Source organism: Lissotriton helveticus, chromosome 11 (assembly GCF_964261635.1).
Source record: "Lissotriton helveticus chromosome 11, aLisHel1.1, whole genome shotgun sequence".
Lineage (NCBI taxonomy): Eukaryota > Metazoa > Chordata > Amphibia > Caudata > Salamandridae > Lissotriton > Lissotriton helveticus.
This window is the reverse complement of record NC_136072.1, coordinates 308722108-308743617: the sequence shown is the minus strand read 5'-3', so window position 1 is coordinate 308743617 and position 21510 is coordinate 308722108. Positions and strand designations below refer to the sequence as shown.

The window sequence follows — 21510 nt, the reverse complement described above, 5'->3', positions numbered from 1 at the left end:
GAGGATCTTTTGTTGACGCTCTTGTGACACGAATGCCTTGGCAAGCGTTGTGTCTAAAGTGGCTCCCAGAAAGTTCCTGCAGGGAGCTGGGTCGACCTGGGACTTGTCAGCATTGATTGAGAGGCCGAGGGAGCGAAACACGTCCTGACAAAGGCGAGTGTCTTGGACCAGCTGGTTGCGAGACTGTGATTTGAGGAGGCAGTCGTCCAGGTATGGAAATATTTGGACGCCCTGGATACGCAGGTAAGTCAGCACTGGAGCCAATACTTTTGTGAAGACACGAGGAGCGGATCGGAGGCCGAAAGGCAACACCTTGAACTGGAAGTCTCCCCACCCGGAAGCGTAAGTACTTCCGATACCGTGAAAGAAATGGAACATGGAAGTAATGCATCCTGGAGGTCGATGGTGGTCATGAAGTCACCCATGGAGAGAAGACGCAAGATCTCTACGAGTGTAAGCATGCGGAAGGATTGGCTTTTGAGATACCTGTTGGGAGCTCACAAATCCAGGATCGGTCGCCAGTCTCCTGTCTTCTTGAGTATTAGGAAAAACGGGAATAGAATCCTTTTCCCCTTTGAGACTTGGGAACCACTTCGACGGCACCTTTTTGGATTAGTAGACGAACTTGATGGAAAAGCTCCTTGAGGTGGGGTGGAGGCGGGCCAGGCGGTGGAGTGGGAGGAGGAATCTTGACGAACTCTAGAGCATGGCCCTTCGCTACAATGTCCAGAACCCAGCGCTCCGAGGTGATGGAGGACCACTGAGTAGAGAACAGGGAGATTCGACCTCCAACACTTGGGTGGAAAAACAAGTCATTGTCGTTTGGGAGTGGATCCTCTATATGAAGACTGTAGGATTTCGAAGACTGCTGCCGGGTGGACTGCGGTTGGTTGGAGGAGTAACGTTGATTACCCTGGTGGTAGGAGCGATATTGAGTGCACCACGAAAAGGTTGCTTTTGAAACTGTAAAGTCCGCAATGAGCGAGCAGTATCAGTGTCCTTCTTGATTGACTGTAATGTCTCATCGACATGCGCCCCAAAAAGCGACTCGTCGTCACACGGTATATCAAGGATTTTAGCCTGTACCTGCTGGCGGAAAGAGGTGGACCGTAACCAACCCTGCCTCCACAAGACCGCTGCCCCAGCAAGCTGACGAAAGCCAGTACAAGCAATGTCAACTGCGCAGTCAATAATTTCCTCCGACGTTCTCTCTCCTTCCTGAAGAATTTTTAAGGCTTCGCCTTGGAAGCGTCCGGGATGAGGGCCAAAAGGACAGACATGTCCGACCAGATCTGGCGGTCGTAGCGACCTAAAATGGCTAAAGCATTAGCCGCCCTCACCGTAGTGGAGGCCATTGTGGAAAACTTGCATCCAATAGCGTCCAGGCGACGACCCTCCCGATCGGGAGGAGCTGTTATAGGAGAAGTCAGATTTTGTGCACGACGTTGTGCAGCCTGGGTGACCACCGAGTCAGGCTTTGGCTGTGCAACAAGGCAGGCTGGAGATCCAAAGGGCGCCTTATATTTTTTCTCAAGGCGAGGCAGTTGCGCCGGTATTGAATTTGGAGTTTGCATTAATTTCACTCCTTCATTCCAAATGAAATCTATGATGGGTATGGTGTGGACTTGCTTGAACGGTTAATTTTTAAAATTGTAGAGGAAACAGTCCTCCTCCCTCTGGATTCTGGGCAGTTGAAAGCGTTGAGCCGCTCTATCTATCAGTTGATGGAAACTTGCAATGTCCACCGGAGGAGAATCCCCTGGCGTCACCGGAGGAGGGGATGGTGTCTGAATTTGATAGTCGTCCCACTCAGCCATGTGAGTGGCAGCATCATCATCGTGAACTTCTCCATCTTCATGTTCTGGAAGGACGTTGTCATCGTCATCAGCGTACACCGTAGTGTGTATTTTAACTGACGTCTGAACCTGAGGAGAAGGCGTTGGTGGCTGTGGTAGTGGAACAGCAGCAGGAGCCGCAACAGCCGCAGGCGCATGTGGCATAGGAAAACCCTGTTGAGAGGGCGGGAAACGCCGGTTGTAGTCCTCCAACATATGCTGGAGATTGGAGATGAGCGACAGAGGCAGTGTCGCAGTTGGAACCTGCATAGAATGTTCCTCTGCCTGAGAATATTGGTCGTCATCATCTTCACCATAGTCCTGGCATTTGATAATTAAATCTGAACGACTGCGTGCCACTCTGTAGGATTCATCCACATCATTGTCAGAATCAGAGTCCTGCTCAGAACCCGTGGCAAACAAGGGCGAGGGAGGCTGTGGATCACTTGGGACGGACAGCTGGTCAACTGGCCGCTTGCGACGTTGGTGCAAGGGGTCGACAGTGGAAGAGCCAAACCCGGAGGAAGAAAACGGCACCAAAGGCAAAGAAGCAATAGAAGATGGAATCGTCGTCGACGGTGTAGACGACGTTGATGGCATTGGCGTCGACAGAGTCTCTGCAGAAGGATCCACCGTCGACGGGGCCGCCGTCGACTCGTCACTGTTGCCGTCGACAATCCGGAGACGGCAGACCTCGTCGTCGGGACGATCGTCGACGCTCCCGTCAACGAAGAAACATGTTTCGGAGCAGAAACATGATGGAAAGCAGCAGGAGACGCCTGAGAGCCAGGTCTCGTGGACGTAGCAGGAGGTGGTGAGGACACCGCAGGAGCCACAGATAGGGAAAGTTTCTTCTTTTTCAGGAATGGAGAGGGCAAATCCTGCACACTGCTATGTTTGGAGGCTACTTTTGAAGGTCCAGACACCAGGCTTCTGCGTCTGAAAGTGCTGAATCCTTATCCTTAAGACTTTGAAGCCATAGGAGGAGACGGCCTTCTCTGTCCTTAAGGGTCTTTGTAGAGAAGGTTCTGCAAAATTTGCATTTACCAACCTCATGGTCTGGATAAAGACAATAAATGCACTTCTTGTGGGGGTCCTCAGAGTAAAGACGTAGTTTCCCACAAGAAGAACAAGGTCTAAATAAAGACTTCTTACTTGAAGTCATGCTGGAATTCACAACAAAACTTGAAGAGTTGAGAAAAACTGAGCAGAGCTCAGGGAGACTCCCTTCACACGACGTGCGGTAGAAAATCTGAGGGATTGAGCTCTGAGGAGAAGGTTCTGGAGGGGTGCTGGCGCCTGATTGGCTGTAGTTTGGACTAACATAATGACAGGAATATGTTACAAGTGTTTTCTCTCTCTACCATGTATTCCTATGTGGGAATTGAGTTTGGGTATTTACTACTTTTTCTAGTGTATATTTTGTGTGTTATGTATTTACATACATATGTTATTAGTATGTTATTGCTATTTTATTTACCGTGGGACTCCCACTTCGACGACGGGGAATATTCAAGCATGTGAATCTATGAAAGACACCCTAATACTGGAGAAACTGCAACTCCCATCATGCAATATGCTTTTCATTCCAAAACACTCTAGCAAGCTCAAATATCCAAAATAACATGTTACTGATTTGCTTTCTAATAAATGGTATAACAAATAATGACACGTGATGTTCACGAACTTCACGCTGTGAACGCCTTAGTATACATTTTTAAACAATGTTCACCCGAACTTGTGCGATGAACGTGATGTTCCTCCATACGTGTGGAATATAATACTGTCTGCTCATTTAGCCATTTTGTACTTTTTCACTCCGGGTGCAAAGCCAATTAGGGCAATGTAATATGAAATAATCAACAAGAGGATGGGATGCACTCCTTCTTCCTTCTAGAATTTATTCATATTTATCCATAATTGTCATGTGTCATTATTTGTTAAACCATTTATTAGAAAGCAAATCAGTAACATGTCATTTTGGATATTTGAGCTTGCTAGAGTGTTTTGGAATGAAAAGCAATTTGCATGATGGGAGTTGCAGTTTCTACATTGTAATAGAGGTTGGTTTAATTGACAGAGGAGAGATCATGTGACCAATTAGGCAACACGAGCAAGGGAGGGATTTTTGTGGGAAAGATTGGCTTAAAAACCGGGTGGTTTGCATTAAGGAGGCAACATCTTTTTGAAATGAAACACTAAGACGGAGGTTTTAAGAAATTCTTTGGCAGGTGCGTGTAAATGTTGTAGTGTTAGCAGTTGGAGGAATGAGGAGAGTGATTAAGTATGAAAGTGGTGTAAATGCGGGGAATGAATGCCGGTTTTGCGATTCATGTTTGGAATGAAAGGGGATGTTTTGCAGCGCATGTTTGCAGAGCGATTGGGAGGGTGCATGAATAATAGGGTAGTTACAGGACTGTGTGTGTGACTGGGATTATGTTTATGAAGATGAGTGGCGAGCAGTGGATAGGTGAAGTGAAAGAAGAACAGGGGGCAATTTTAGAGGGTGACAGGAGTGAGATAGAATGAGTGGTTAAAGTGTGAATGACTGAATTGATGACAATGGATGTCACGAGTGAGGACAGTGTGGACAGCTAGTTAATAGCGTCTTTTGGTTAGGCAAATAGAGGTGATTGACGTAATGTGATAGATGAGGAGATGATCCGTCACAGTAAACCAAAGGAAGGAGGGGGGTTGAAATCAGGTTACATTAGGTTATTGAGGTGATTACGTGGGATAGCACAATGATATGTGTTTTTTCGTGTGTCTTTTTAGGTTTCGCCCTGGCGGTAGCACTGCGCAGCAGTGCTCGTGCAGGGCGAAATCTAATGTTATCTCAGTAGTGGGGACTTGACACCGCCCCTTCTTCCATTGGCTAGCTCCATAAATGGAGGCTAGCCATTGGAAGACATGGTTGTCCATCACTCTTTCCCCGTCAGAACGTGAATCGTGGGCGTTTCTGACTCTTTTTTTAAGTCCCGCCACCCACACCCTCCCTCTTGCCGTCCCGTTGTCAGTGCCTTCTCGAAGTTCTCCCTCCCGCCCGCCCACTGTCCGTGCCTCCTCCCTCCCGCCCACCCACTGTCCGTGCCTCCTCCCTCCCGCCCGCCCACTGTTCGTGTTCAATGCTGTCCAACCTATCTATGAACTCTTAAGTTCATCCGAGCCTACCTCGTCTTGTTTATCCCCCGCCCTCCCTCCCGTTGTCCGTGCCTTCTCCCTCCCGCCCACCCACTGTTCGACGTTGTTTTTCACTTATAGCAAATGTTTTGCAGGTATTCTGTTTACTTGCAATTAATTTGAACGGCTGGCATCAACGTCTCAGTTTTTATACCTGCCCATATTAAGTGTCAAGAAAACTGGGTGTGTTATCGAACTGAAAATCCAACTGTCACCGGTTGCCTGCCCGGCTAGGGCGGCCGCCGAGGGCCCGTCCATGCGCGAGGGCGCGCGCGTGGCGTTGCTCTGCCTGCTCTGGTACACGCTGAGCGCCGGCGGCAACGTGGTGAACAAGGGGCTGCTCACCTCCTTCCCCTACCCGGTCACCATCTCCCTCTTCCACATCATGGCCATCTGCACCCTGCTGCCGCCGCTGCTGCGGGCCTGAGCCATGCCCGCCGCCGAGCTGCCGCCGCGTCTCTACCGCTGGAGCATCCTGCCGCTGTCCTTCGGCAAGTACTTCAGCTCCGTGTCCGCGCATTTCAGCATCTGGAGGGTGCCCGTCAGCTACGCGCACACCGGTGAGGGCCCGGGGGACAGGGATGGTCTGAGGGAGATGGGGGGCAGAAGTCCTGAAGGTCAGAGGTCGGGAGGGCCCCTGTGAGTAAAGGGGAGGAACCGAGAGGGACCAAGGGCAACACTTTAGATGGTGCCCGTCAGACACCCAGAGGAAAACTTCAGCAACTGGAGGGTACTGGTGAGATAACACTTAAGCAACTGGAGGGTACTAGTGAGATAACACTTAAGCAATTGGAGGGTACTGGTGAGATAACACTTAAGCAACTGCAGGAGTACTGGTGAGATACCACTTAAGTAACTGGACTTAAGCAACTGGAGGGGTACTGGTGAGATACCACTTAAGAAACTGGAGGGGCACTGGTGAGAACACTTAAGCAACTGGAGGGGTACTGGTGAGATAACACTTAAGCAGCTGGAGGGGTACTGGTGAGATATGCGTACACCATTGGGGTGGATGTAAACCTGTAGAAAGAAACCTTTTAAATGTATGTTCTAAATAAACGAGGCATTGAAATCTTTCTTGACACACTTTAACATTCAAAGATGTGGCAGATATTGGCCTTACTGCAAAAAAGCAACCCCAGTGCTTGTTGAACCCCCTTGACGTGTCCCCTCGACCACAGTACCAGTAATTGCCACCTGACCGCCCATTGAACTTCTCCCCCTGTAGATGCTGTAAATACTTACATGCCCATCAAGCGCACTTGTGCGTACCTATTACATTAGTACATTGAGTTCTATGAAAGTATGGTTACACTTTATGCATGTAAATCATTTCACAGCATATATAAAATGCACATACAAGCCTATGTAAACACCCTCCAGCTTCACATATAACCAGGGTGTTTAGAAACACAGCAGTAATCGCCATTAGTGTATTTGGTGCATGTTTATCTACCCTTTCGTTAACTGATTCAGAAGGGCATCAGAGGTGGTGGTCTGCCGAATTAATGTGTCTACGGTTACTGTAACTCTTCAGTATCCACTCCGCCTTGTAATATTTACATACTGGTGAGAGCTGGAGAGGAGCCATGGGGACACAAGGGAGAGGAGAGCAGAGGCAGCACATAGGGGGTGCTTTTGAGCCATACACACATGCTAAATAGAAAATTAGAACTGGGGCAGCATCTGGGTGTTATCTCTGTGCTACGTGGACATATCCGTGAACGCCCGGCTATGGCTGCATGGGGGAGGGAAGTGGAATGAGAAGGAACAGGTGAACAGGATACAGCACCTGGGTGGGGGGCTCAGCGAATGAAGCGGGAGGAGGATTTCATTTTTGTGCTTTGAAAACATATCTTGTATGTTTGTGGTATTCGTATATGCCAATCTTAACCCACCGGCGGTAGGGCACAGTGCAGGGTAAATTGCGATTGAAATTGAGCAAGCTTGGTTCTGAGAGTGTGGGTTTACTATTACTTCGTGATGTAGTGTACTTTTTGAGAATGCCTTTTTTTGTTTTGCTTTTCTCCGTCTCTAGGCTCTGACTGGGAGTTTATAATTCAGATCGACATGTTTACCAGTCAGGTGTCTGGTCCGAATGAGAAGCTGGCAGCATTTAAGGCATTCGAGTAGGGGAGAATTTAATGGAGACCTTTGTGTCATCAGCAAACTGCTGGATTTTGATGTTTTCAGTGAGTAGAGCCTCAAGAGGCTCCATGTAAAAGATAATGGAGGACAGAATGGAATCCTGGGGTGGTCGGCATGGTATGGGGATTTTCTATCTGGATGTGCGCATCTGAGCAAACTGGTATTGGTCCAATGGGTAGGAGGAGAACCACTGAAGGATGTTGCCAGCGAATCTTGTAGCAAGTACAGGTCCTGTTGGGAGGCAAATATAGAGTTCAGAACTTGAGGAAACTAGTGAAATGTGACCTTCGTGAGTTTAAGATTCTTGGGAATGAGTGCATGACTTCTCTAATGCTATCACACCTGAAAATATTAATTGAAAAGACTTTAAAAAATGTTAGGTCGAAGCCACTCAGACAGCACAGCTGGCTGGTTTGCTAATGACAACTTGGGGACATTCAGAAAGCTTCTCTGGGAATGCATTCTGCAAGTTGCTTGCCGGCTTTGTGGTTTGTAATTCACATTTGCTTGCTCTCTGTTCGCGGACTCAATTTGTTTTAGTCTGTCCAGTTTGAGTTTATCCCTTCTTTTGACCAACCCTTATTTACTGTATTCTTCCACCAGTGCCGGATTTCTGTAAACAGACCTTTAAATCTTGTTCTTATCACATTTGCTGTGCAATTATGCTGGCTACCAGTGGGGTGGGTTTGAAACTTTCGAGTTTGTATATTCCTCCTGTAATATACCTTTTGCTACCTCGTGTATTTTGTTTGCTCACAATTGTCACTTTTGCCTCATGTAACTTAACGTCTGCTTTTGTAATTTGTTCACTCGTAATCTTCTCATGTATCATTTCTGTTTCTATTGTGAAGCGCTGGATTTAGCAGTGTCACTGTTGTGTTATAGAACTCGTCTGCAAGTAATTGCTGTCTGCTGAGCTCGTCCAGTAGGGTACAATAGGTCTCACATTTGCGAGAGATTAAGCTATTGGCAATGTAAATGACAATGTCATTTATTTATCTGTTTTCAAAACCAACACATAAATAAAAAATTTGTCATTTACAATGCCAATAGCTCTAACTTTTGCAAAGGCGAAACCGTTGCATTGTAAATGCTTTTTTATATTGACTTTGAAATGGATAAATATAATAACTTTCTTGATTTTGTTTGATATATACAATGATTGACTGTATTGATCTCTATATACATATTAGTGAATAATGGTGTAATGGTGAATGCTTTTTGTCATTTGTAGTGACCCCTGAAGAAGGGCTTGTCAAAGCTCGAAATACATTGGGTTTTTAAATAAACACTGCTTTTGGACGAATCATGCGTCTGTTCGTGTTCTTGACAAGAGGTCCGGATGGGCACATCTCGAGCATGAGAAACCTCGAAAAACAGCATGACACCCCAACGTGTGGCGTTATTGGGATTAAAGTTAAAAATTGGATAACACGATGGAGTACATGGATTAAAAAGGAGTTAAATGGATTACATGGAGCAAGGAAACGTTTGCCTTAAAGCTGTGCGACTGGGTATGGGGCACAAATGCTGCCCCCTCCAGTATGGTATAGATTCTATGTGCTATCAGGGCAAGGCATTAAACCCAGTACACTCGCATCTTGTGACAATTATGGATAAATATGATTAAATTCTATAAGGAAAAAGGAGTGCATCCCACCCTCTTGTTGAGTATCTATTGTGGCTCCCAGATACGCCTGTGTGGTGGAAGGTTGCAGATGGAACTTGGACAGATTTACTGTGGAGCAACTGCACTGTTTTAGGAGTGTGACGTAGACCGCTTTGTTACGGGCTGGCTTTTATGAGCCAGTCGTCTAAGTATGGGAAGACGTGAATGTGTTGTCTTCGTAGATGAGCTGCAACTATTGCCAGGCATTTGGTGAAAATCCTGGGTGCGGTAGTTACTTCGAATGGGAGCACCTTGAACTGATAATGCTGGCCTGCTACTACGAACCTGCGGTATTTGCGGTGAGCAGGGTGTATTGGGATATGGAAGTAGGAGTCCTTCAAGTCCAAAGGGGACAGAAAGTCGCCTTGTTGAAGGAACAGGAGCACTTGTTGGAGTGTCACCATGTGAAAGTGGTCTGACTGAATGTATAGATTTAGTTCTCTGACGTCTAGTATAGGTCAGAGAGCTGTCATTTTTGGGAATTAAGAAGTACAGGGAGTATACCCCTGCCCCTTCATATTGTAATGGGGCTGCTTGTATAGCTCCTTTTTCTAACTGGGAGAGAACTTCTTGCTTCAGAAGGGTGAGATGTTCTTTTGACATAGCTTGTGATCTTGAGAGAATGTTTAGAGGCTCTGTAAGATCTAGGTAGTAACCATATTGATAATTTGTAGAACCCATTTGTCTGAGGTGATTGTGTTCCAAACAGGGAGACATTGGAAGAGACGTAACCCAACGAGTGGAATGGTGGGGGGTAGCAGAAGGTAGTCACTGCTTATTATTTGCGGGGGAAGTGCGTGTGGAGTTCCCTTACCGTTGTTTCCTCTAAAACCTCCTCTAAAATAGCCTCTTAACGAGGGTGATTGGTTTTTGCCCTTGTAAGAGGAGGAGGGATTCTCTGTGGATATATTCTTGGAGCCACCCCTGTAAAAGGAGAGACAAAAGGAAACCCTATTTAAAGGTAACTGCAAAGCCCCCACGGACCTTGCGACCTCAGTGTCTTTTTTTCTTTTTTTCCAGCAAGGTGTCAACTGCTGGGCCAAAGAGGTGTTCTTTGTCAAATGGTTGGTTGAGAAGGGGGAAATTTTCCTGATTTGGCAGGGTTACATGTTTTGAGATGAACTTCTTACCTAGATTACTTTATGTAGGCCTAAGGCTGCCATAGTTAAGTCCCATGGACTATTTGTGTACTATACAGACTAAAGTATTTACTTAAACTTGGAAAGGGAGGAAGCCTCGAATATCCAGGAAAAATTGTCTAAGAAGCAAGTATGAAGGAGGTGTAGGTTTCCCACATACCAATAAATCTATACAAGCTCCTGATTACGTCCTCTGTCTGATTTAACTGTCCGTCTTTGTTCAAAACTTGCGTCCATGTTGAAAGACAATTATCGAATAAGCAAATACACATATTGTCCTCGTTACCAAATGGAGCTATCAAAATACTTTACTGTGATTGATTCAAACTGCATTCATCTATTGCTCAGCTTGTGTTAGATGCTCTAGAGCGACAACATATCCTTCCATGATGTCTCTGGTTTTGAACAATCTGGATTTCCCACTGGGGTAGTGTGACCAGGCCGGCCGGCTGGACCCATCTCAGGAACGTAACTCGGACTGGTGGTCTGTTATACCCCCATCACCCTCTCTCTATGCTCCCCAACAGGACGATTGGACTTGGGGAAACATCACCGCTGGTACATTCACAAGCCGAAGAAAAGGAGCCTACGACAAGGCAAGGCCCCGCCCCCTCTGGACGTCAGCGCATTTCCACTGGATAAAAAGCAGGAAATACAGAAGGAGGTGTGTGTCGTCACCAACGCGAAAAAGAAGGACAGTGGAACAGCAGTAGTTGCGAGTTCGGATCAGGAGTGCCCAGAGGACAGCGAGGAGAACAGGAGAGACGGCAGGTCGAGTTCATCAGAACCCCGAGGAGCGCCAGGAGGCTAACGTTCCGGCTTATCACCAAGCCACGTTCCTGGAGGAGCGTGGCTTCTTCAGGTACGTAACCGACTCTCTGGCTTGGTTGGGAGGCGGGGACGTCTGTAGGCTTAAAAAGGAGTCGTCCTTTGTTGGACCCGCACTTATTGACTCCCCATTTCACTTTCCCCTGCACTTTTCAACCCCTCACCGTCACCACTCGTTATGGCTCACTTATTGTTGTGGCACGTTTCATGAGTGAAAGCGGTACTCCCTCACACCCGGCCCTTGGGTTTATTCATATTGTGGAGGACATCCCCCTGACGGCCTCTTTTTCTTCGACTCCCTTATTTCATCAGCGAGACGGCTGAGGAGTAATACGAGGAGAGGGCCAGGCAGCACGTGGGACCCAAGATCCTGGCGCCACCACAAATCCTGCCACGTTTGCTGCAGAGACTGACTCGTCGTTACAAATGTGTGATTAAAAAAATATAGCCCTACCTTCTTCGACCTGGTCTCTGCTTAGTCCCTTCTCTCCACTTAGTCCCTTCTCCCCCGCCACATATGGTGTCAGAAGTGGGATCTACAACCTCCATCAGTGATCCTATGATGGAGACCGTTATCCAACATCTAATAAAAGGCCAGGAGAAACTGGAATGGGCAGTTGAAAGACAGATGGCCTTGGCCCAAGCAGACCGCAAAGTATTCAAGAACACTATTTCGGCCCAAATCGAAAGCCTACAGAAAGTGGTACATGAACCAGCGTCAGTCACCCAAGGACAAAGGCAAAAAACCCTCCCGCATCCCTCTGGTGTATCCCTTCAAAAATGTGTCTGGGGAAGATCCGGACGCCTTCTTGACCAATTTAGAGCGAGCAGCCAGAGCCTGTGGCTGGCCAGAGGAAAAATTGCAGTTTTTTCTGGCACCGCTCTTGACTGGCGAGGCCCAATCAGCCTATCAAGTAGCCAATGCTACTGGTAATACACCATACTTGGAGATAAAAGAGGTGATCCTGGATCATTTGGGTCTTGATGCGGAGGCCTATAGAGTCAGGTTCCGCAAGGAGAGAGGGATCCCCAAGGAAAACCCAAAGACATTGTTCTTCAGACTAAAAATGGCAGCTGATAAGGGGCTGACACCTAGTACCAGCACCAAGGAGAAGATAATGAATCGGGTATATCTCGAGCAGTCCATGGAAGCTCTCCCCTATGGAACTCAGAGGTGGCTCAGACAACATTCAAACCTCTCGGCTGAGCAAGCCACAGAAATGGCCGCCAACTATACAAGAGCCCAACCCAGAGCCTTTCCTTGGGAGGTTGATAAAAGTTCTAACGGTGGAATACTTCCAAAAGGGGAAAAGAAGCCAAAACCCCTGATGGATGTCTCAAGAAGTAGACCAAGTAGGGTCGGGCCTCCGGTACACAGACAAAATATCGAAAGTATAGAATATCGATGTCCAAAATATCGACAGACAGAATATCGTTTTTTTAAGGTATGTATGTTACTAATATCGAATTTTACTAATATCGAAATTTTGTTTAGTGTTATGTATTTTAATGTGTTGTTTATGTTTGTTAAACATGTTTTGTAATGTATGTTTGAAAATTTGTAAATTTGTTTACATTTTGCGACTTAGTATCAGAGCGGGTTGTGGGTTTATAGGGGAATAGGGTGGGAAGTAATTTAATAATAATTAATTAATTAATTAATATATGTTTGTAAATATTTTTAATTAATACTTAATTGGTAATTAATATTAATTAGTTAATTAATTAATATAATTTTGTACATATTTTTAATTAATAATTAATTGGTAATTAATTAATATTAATTAGTTAATTACATTAATTAGAGTAATTTTTTACATATAATTTTTTGTTATTGTTAATTAATTAATTGGGAAACAATAATATTAATTAGTAAATTAAATTATTTACAGCTAATGTGCTAATATATTTACTTTATTGTTATTGTTAATTAATAATTAATTGATAATTAAATAATATTAATTATGTAATTAAATTATTTAGAGTTAATGTGCTAATATATTTAATGTGTTATTGTTAATTAATAATTAATTGGTAATTAAATAATATTAATTATGTAATTAAATTATTTAGAGTTAATGTGCTAATATATTTATTTTTTTGTTATTGTTAAATAATAATTAATTGGTAATTAATAATTATTAAGTGACTAAATGATATGATTTATTTCTGTGTAGTGGGTTGTGTGTTTATAGGGGGATAGGGTGTGATATAATTAAATGTAATTAATTAAAGAGATTGTAATTTTCTTTGGTATTTATTGTTAATTAATTAGTAATTAATATGTGTTATTTAGTTCATTTATAATTACATCAATTTAGTAATATTAATTGTTATTAATTGATTAATTGAAATTTATATTAATTGTCTTTTTTATATGTGTAGTGTGTTGTGTGTTAAAGTGGGAGTAGTGTGGGAATTCATTTTTACCCCCATGCTATCCAACGCTTTCCCTACTGTTGCACCCTCTGGAGTGTGAATAGTAATTTTTACCCCTACGCTATCCACCGGGGAAACAACCTTTACAACGCAACTTTTACAAAGCACTGCCATTACAACGAAATTTTTACAACGCAAAAACCATTACAACGCATGTGTTTACAACGCATGTTTTTACAACGCATGTTTTTACAACGCAGGTACCTTTACAACGCATACCATTACAACGTAAGTATAGGTAAGTATATAATATTATTTTAAATTTTATATGTTTTAGTTTTTTTAAGGGGTATTTTTAGGGTTCAGGGTCAGTTTTCAGTTTTTGGGTAAAGGGGTATTTTTAGGGTTCAGGGTCAGTTTTCAGTTTTTGGGTAAAGGAGTATTTTTAGGGTTCAGGGTCAGTTTTCAGTTCTTGGGTAAAGGGGTATTTTTGGGGTTCAGGGTCAGTTTTCAGTTTTTGGGTAAAGGGGTATTTTTAGGGTTCAGGGTCAGTTTTCAGTTTTTGGGTAAAGGGGTATTTTTAGGGTTCAGGGTCAGTTTTCAGTTTTTGGGTAAAGGGGTATTTTTAGGGTTCAGGGTCAGTTTTTAGTTCTTGGGTAAAGGGGTATTTTTAGGGTTCAGGGTCAGTTTTGGGTTTTTGGGTAAAAGGGTATTTTTAGGGTTCAGGGTCAGTTTTGGGTTTTTGGGTAAAGGGGTATTTTTAGGGTTCAGGGTCAGTTTTGGGTTTATGGGGTACAGGCGTACAGGGTAAAAATAAAATACATTTATATTTAAATTAAATCAATTAAATGAAATTAAAAAAAATAAAATTACATTAAATTATTACGTTTTTAATTTATTTTAAATGTATATGTATTAGTTTTAATTTTTTAATTATGTTTTAATGTTTTTATTTAATATTTGTAAAATTATATGTATTTTAAAATTATTTTTACATTATTATTTATACATTAAAAAAAACGATATTTTTAATTTCGATATTTCTGTACTACAATATTATTTTTTCGATATTTTCGTACTTACCTTTATGAAGATATGACTCCGATATTTTTGATTTAGATATTTTTGTGTCGATATTTTTGTATGTAGATATTCTGTCTGTCGATATTATGTCAGACATTCCGGGCCTCCTCCTCTCCGAGGGCCACAATGCTTTGAATGTGGCGAGTGCGGCCACATCGCCCGCCTGTGCCCTAGAAGAAAACCAGCGGAGGAGCCCATGGAGGTTGGGTACATCCCTAAAGGCGTTGTGTACTCTGGGCCCCTCATTCCATGTAAGTGTGCGGGTAAAAGATAAAGTAATAAGCGCCCTGTTCGATTCCGGCTGCAAATAATCTGTTATACGAAAAGAGCTATTACTCCCTGTCCAATGCATACCAGACACCCTAGTCCACATTTGGTGTGTACACGGTGATGTCAAACCGTACCCAATGGCAGTAGTAACTCTGTTCCCTGATACACAAGCCCCTTGTACGGTAAGGGTGGGGGTGGTGGATTCCAACCCCGAAGACCTCATTATAGGGGTAGATAATCCCAAATTCCTCGCCCTGTTTCAGGAAAGAATTAGGAACCAGGTAAAGAACCCGGTCACCTCGTATCTGGCCCTGGCTACAACGGAGCCGTGGCTGTTGGACCTCAGTTTCAGGTTCGCTCAGGCTAACGATGCCACTCTCCTCAATGCCTGGGAAGGCGCCCATGTCAACCAAGACTCCCTTTCTCCTACATACCCACGTTTTGTGATAAAGAACAACCTTCTACATAGATAGGGAGGTAAGGGAGAACCCCTGCAACTCCTGATTCCTGTGGCCTTCCGCAAACAAATATTATTCTACTCCCATGCCCATCTCACAGGGGGGCACTCCAGAGCGGAGAAAACAACACAGTACCTGTTACGCTAATTTTGTTTGGCCCGGCATTTATAAAGACACCCAGAGGTATTGTCAAAGCTGCGAAATATGTCAAAAGAAGACCCTGCAGCGTCCCCCGGCCGTTCCACTGCAACCAATGCCCATCATAGGTAAACCATTCGAAAGGGTTGGAATGGACTAAATAGGACGCCTTCCACGGACATCCAAAGGAAACCTATATGCATTAGTCATAGTGGACTATGCTACCCGCTTCCCGGAAGCCTTTCCCCTCAGGCTCCCCACAACGAAGAACATAGCCGAAAAGATTATCGAGCTGTTCTCCCGGGTCGGCTTCCCTAAAGAAATTTTAATGGACCAGGGCACACCGTTTGTCTCCAACTTAATGAAAGAGGTATGTCGATCCTTGGACCTCCATCATCTACGCACATCAGTGTACCAGACTCACATTGATGGATTAGTCGAGAGGTACAACAGAACTCTCAAGAACACTCTGAAGAAGATGCTCACGGTAGAAGAAAAGGACTGGGACCGACTACTTCCCCTGGCTTTATACGTCTTGCGAGCACAAGTGCAAAGCAGTCTGGGCTGTTCAGCATTTGAAATGCTATACGGAAGGCAACCCAGAACACTTCTCGAAATCACCAGGGACGCCTGGGAAAAGGAAGAGGAAATCGAACAAAAATCCCTACTGGGATATACCCAACAATTAAAGTCTAAGTTAGGGAAATTGACAGATTTGGCATATACCAACCTGGAAAGAGGTAAAGAAAAACAGAAGAAACCGTATGATAAGGGGAAGAGATGGAGGAAGCTATTGGTAGGCGACTGGGTATTGGTCCTGCTTCCCACCTCCACTAAGAAATTCCAAAGCGAATGGTTGGGCCCTTACCCAATAGTGGAACCCATTGGCAACACAACCTATCGGGTACAAATATCTCCCTCCCAAAAACAATGCTACCACATCAACCTGTTAAAAAAATGGTTGGGGCCTGTGCCAAAGAGCTCTCATATGGTATTACCCTCCTCCTCTACTAACTCAACCCTTGGACAACTCCTGATTAATGAAGACCTCTCTGAGGACATGAAGAAATATCTACAACAAACCCTAAAACCTTTCTCAACATATTCTCAGACATATCAGGAAGAACAACACTGGCAGAACATAGCATCGAGACTAAGGAAGGGAAGTACGTTAAACAAAGACCTTACGTATACCGGCCGCAAGAAGGGAAGATATAAGAAGAGAAGTGAACGAAATGATGAGGCTGGGAGTCATCAGACCTTCAGCAAGTAACTGGTCCTCACCTATCGCTATGGTTCCCAAAACAGATGCGTCAACTTGTTTTTGCATGGACTTTCGGGCCTTAAACACCATATCCTCCTTTGATGCCTATGCAATACCAAGGGTTGATGTATTAATCGAAAAATTGAGGGAGTAAAAAATCATTACCACCTTTGATTTAACGAAAGGATAGTGGCAGGTTCCCTTTCGGGAGGAAGACAAGAAGAAAACAGCATTCGCCACCGAAGGGTTATTCGAGTTCTATGTGCTGCGCTTTGGATTTCATGGAGCGCCAGCGACTTTTCAAAGCCTTATGAATACCATTCTCCAACCATATACATCATTCCAGCATATCTGGATGACATCGTTGTTTTTAGCCCAACCTGGTCAGACCATCTACGGCACTTGTAAATCCTCTTACAGGCCTTGAAAGAAGCTGGGTTGCATATAAATTCTAAGAAGTCTCGTGCAGCCTACCACAAAGTGAAGTACTTGGGGTATGTACTAGGGGAAGGAGTAATCGCTCCTCAGACCGAAAAAGTAAGGGCTATCTCAAACACTCCCTTCCCTTCCACCAAGCGGGAGTTGTGGGCGTTCGTAGGCCTCATTGGGTACTACCGACGGTTCGTACTGGAGTTTTCACAATTGGCTACGCCCCTAACTAATATCCTACGGAAGGATGTCAAACAACAACTACTGTTACATCCCACTCCAGAAATGACAAAGGCATTTCTAAGATTAAAGGAGGTCATTACTACTGGCCCTGTGTTGATATCCTCTAATTTTAACAAATCCTTCATCCTATCCACAGACGCTTCCAGCTCAGGGTTAGGGGCGGTTCTATCACAGATCAGGGAGGATGGTCCAGAACACCCTATCCTATATATCAGTAGGAAACTCTTCCCTAGATCATGTAAATACCCTACAATAAAAAGAGTGTGTCTGGCAATAAAATGGGCAGTGGATAAGTTCAGATATTACTTGGAAGGGCGCCCCTTCCTTCTCTATACAGACCACGTACCCCTACAGTGGATGTGCAGGAACAAGGCTTCAAAACCCCAGGGTACTCTGCTGGTTTTTATCCCTACATCCTTTTACGTTTGAGGTGAGACACCGTAAGGGAAGAGACAACCAAAATTCTGCCTACCTGTTTCGGGCCCTTCCTCTCCCAGATCGGGAGATTCCAGGGGGGTGGTGTGTCCATCTCAGCAGCGTTACTCGGACTGGTGGTCCGTTATACCCCCATCACCCTCTCTCTTTGCTCCCCAACAGGACGATTGGACTTGGGAAACATCACCGCTGGTATATTCACAAGACTAAGAAAAGGAGCCTGGTGCTTTTAACTGGGCCTTTTACTACGACGAGGCCCCACCCCCTCTGGACGTCAGCGCATTTCCATTGGATAAAAAGCAGGAAAAACAGAAGGAGGTGTGTGTCGGTACCAATGCGAAGGAGAAGGACGGTGGAACAGCGGTGGTTGCGAGTTCGGATCAGGAGTGCCCCGAGGACAGCGAGGAGAACGGGAGAGACGGCGGGTCGAGTTCATCAGAACCCCGAGGAGAGCAAGGAGGCCAACCTTCCGGCTTATCCCCGAGCCACGTTCCTGGACGAGCATGGCTTCTTCAGGTACGGAACCGACTCTTGGGCTTGGTTGGGAGGAGAGGACATCCGAAGGCTTAAAACGGAGTCGTCCTTTGTTGGACCCGCACTTATGGACTCCCCATTTCACTTTCCCCTGCACTTTTCACTCCCTCACCGTCACCACTCATTTTGGCTCACTTATTGTTGTGGTACGTTTCACAAGTGAAAGCAGTACTCCCTCACACCCGGCCCTTGGGTTTATTTATATTGTGGAGGACATCCCCCTGACGGCCTCTTTTTCTTCTACTCCCGCATTCCCCGGCATCGGCGAGACTGCTGAGGAGTAATACGAGGAGAGGACCAGGCAGCACGTGGGACCAAGTTCCTGACGCCACCACGGATCCTGCCAAGTTTGCTGCAGAGAGACTGACTAGTCGCCACAAACGTGTGATTAAAAAAATAAAGCACTACCTACCTCGACCTGGTCTCAGCTTAGTCCCTTCTACCCCGCCACAGGTAGCTAGGTGTGAGGTTCGACAGGAGCTTCCGGAGTTTCACTGCTACTCTTACATGGTACACCACTGACTTCTACTGAGATTGTTCACAGTTGGGGGATGGATGTTACTCCCTCTCTTTATATGATGCAAATTGTACATTGGATTACCTCAGGCTATGCAAGACACAGGCTACAAGGGATCTCGCTTGCACAGAATCCCTTATGAAGGAACATGTGACTAAGAAGAGCATTACCCGATTATGTATCAATTCCGAATTGCTCCTCTTGTAGATTTCAAACCACAGTATGTTTTTACATGGGAATTAGAATTGGGGGATTACTCTAGATGAGCTTCCTGGATTCATACTGGGAACGGCCCACAATTTTGTCAATATGTAGGTTACATGAAAAATAGCTACAAATTACTTTTGAGATGGTACCTGACGTTGTGCTGCCTGGGTGCTATGGGAATGCACTGTGCTCTGGCATTTTTGGAAAGAGAGAGGCTCCATGGATGCACAAGTGGTGGTTGTGTGAGATAATCCGATAATTTTGAAGGACTATTCTGAAACCAAAATTAAATTTCAGGGTTAGAGATTGGTTTCAACCCATCAGTTTTGATTCTGGGTGATACAGTGGAGGATTGCTATTGTCCACTAACCACACCTAGCAGAAAACGTATAACATGCTTGCTAATAGTTCCCCATCTGACAATGGCACAACAATGGAGATACAAGACCCTGCCTATTTCACAACTTCGCTGGACCAAATTGTGGTCAATATAAACCATGGAAAAAATGTACTGCTCTTTTGAGGGACAGAAAGGCAGGGTCAGAGATTTTAGAAAAAGTGGACCCATTTCATTTATAAGTTAATCAACAAGGGTAGTTTGGCTAGGGTCCAGGATGCATTCCAAAAATATCATGTAATCCAGTGTTTGCAATCCAAGCTCCAATGGGTAACAACATCACTAATGGATCTCATAATCCTAGATGATTATGTTTGGTGCCAAGAACTGTGACAAACTTGTTGATCATTTGAAATAGTAAAATGATGAAATTATTTTCATTTTTATCACAGTGGCGGCCTGGGTGTGTTTGTTTGTTTAACGATTGACCTACTTTGCTTGCAATGCACTGATATTGCTAAGGAAAAACAATAATGCCTATCATGTATTGTTGTAGGTATGCATGTGTGTGGCTATGGAGCTTCATTGTGTAAAACGTATGTTTTATATATGTTTTTCTAAAATACAATAACACTTAAAACAAGCCAAACAAACGCTTCCTGATATCCAATCACCATGGAGACCAGATAATGCATCACTGAGAAGACACAAAATCAGGTATGATAGTGGTCACACAGCTTTTCAAATGCCCACCACAAGAATGGTCTTAAAGTAAATAACAAAGTGTCAAAGCAACCCACTACTGCAGAGCTCCAAACAAAGACTACGATGAGTAAACCTTGCAAAATGAATCACTAGAACAGGTGCAATAAAGGAAATAAGAAAACGATTAAATACTAATTATCATTTACTGAAGCTTTGAGACGGGTTCCGATCATTCGTCAAAAAACAAAAACAAAAAACAGTGTTTGGGAGAGGTTTCCTCCTTTTCTAAAATGGATAGAGGTAATGCACTCTAATCACATAGATTATAAAAAAGTCTACCTTTGTGAATGTTCCATGTCCTTCTGTGACAGACTTTGCACTCTGCAACTTGGTATGACTTCCGATGGGACCGAGCGGGGGCATTGTAGCAAAAAGGGAGTCCTCCTGCTACAGAAAACAAGCATGAAACAGATATAAGCATAGCACAATTATTAAAAAATGAACAAACACTTATTAGGGGAAAAAATAATGTTAGCATCAAATTGTCAAAAGGAGATTTCTGTAAAGGTTGAAGAAAATAAATCAGCAAACACGCCTGCTGAGAAGGTAAGGAATCCTCTGGATATCTCTAGATGGACCAAGGCAAGCTCAGCTGTGGCCAGAAACCTTTATAGAACACTAAATAATTCAAGAGGCATTTCTAAATACATTCTAAAGTAAAAACAGAACATATTTATCTGCAGGAAATGACTCAATATGTGCTATCAAACAGCTGAACTGAAAACTGGGCCACAGTTGGATACAAAAGCATAAGAAAAGATAGGGAATATGTGAAGCACATTTGCTCTCAACACTTGCATTGCCATGTGTTTAATTATTCAATTCAACATTTAATTAGCTGGATAAGATAAAACATCATGGAAGTACCGTATGGGCCAGTGGTAATGAAAAATGACACAAGGGGCTAAGAATAATGAGTTAATAAAGGTGGGCAAGCTTTCCTTAGTTTTACACCTGTTCATCTGCTTATTCAAACATTGAGGGTGAATTATGCTGCAGGTAATATTAAGATAGGGGGCAGAATGTATAGCAGGTGAAGTATTAGTTGACCATGTTCCAAACAACAGGCTGGCCAAATTCAGAAGTCTTTCAAGTCACCGTTCTCAGTAACTAGAACAGTAGTGTTTTCAAGTTGTACATGCGCTGGAGAAGGATTTATGCTATGATTTTCTATACACCAGGAGCCGAAGACTCGAAAAAAAGGGACAAAAGACCCAAAAATAACTCAGTCAAAAAGTAACTGGGGGTACCGCTCTCTCCGGATCTGCGCTTGCTGGTGCGGAAAAAGAAAGAACTGATGTCAACGTTCTGGACATAACATTGTAGCACACCTGAGGCTTTCCAACAGAGTAGTTCTTTTCATAGAAACTGTGTCTTGGCCCCATGGGGGAAGAGAAAAGTATTCTGGCAGAGAGAACTGTCCTGGAACGAACGCCTGCACAGCCTGGCATGCAGCATTGTATAAATTGAGTTTACACCTATGATGCGGACCACCTAACTATGTACACCAGGTATGGAGTCTGTTGCCAATCCCAGAGAGCACTAATATCCCCCATGCTCACATAGTAGGCCTAAACATATATATTTGCCATGGTGGTGTTGTTTATTGCATACAGCCTGCTAGTAGTGCTTATTACATTGCTCAGTTGTAT

At 44.2% G+C, this 21510-nt stretch overlaps 1 protein-coding gene across 2 annotated transcripts in view; it reads right to left on the bottom strand.

Moving 5' to 3' along the window:
- Positions 1–21510, bottom strand: part of YEATS2 (YEATS domain containing 2) — a 1326518-nt gene that overhangs the window by 938737 nt on the left and 366271 nt on the right. For both annotated transcript variants that reach the window (XM_078665556.1, XM_078665557.1), the window contains exon 13: positions 20138–20245. In XM_078665556.1, the coding sequence (XP_078521682.1) occupies positions 20138–20245 (108 nt within the window). The remainder of the gene's footprint in view (positions 1–20137; positions 20246–21510) is intronic.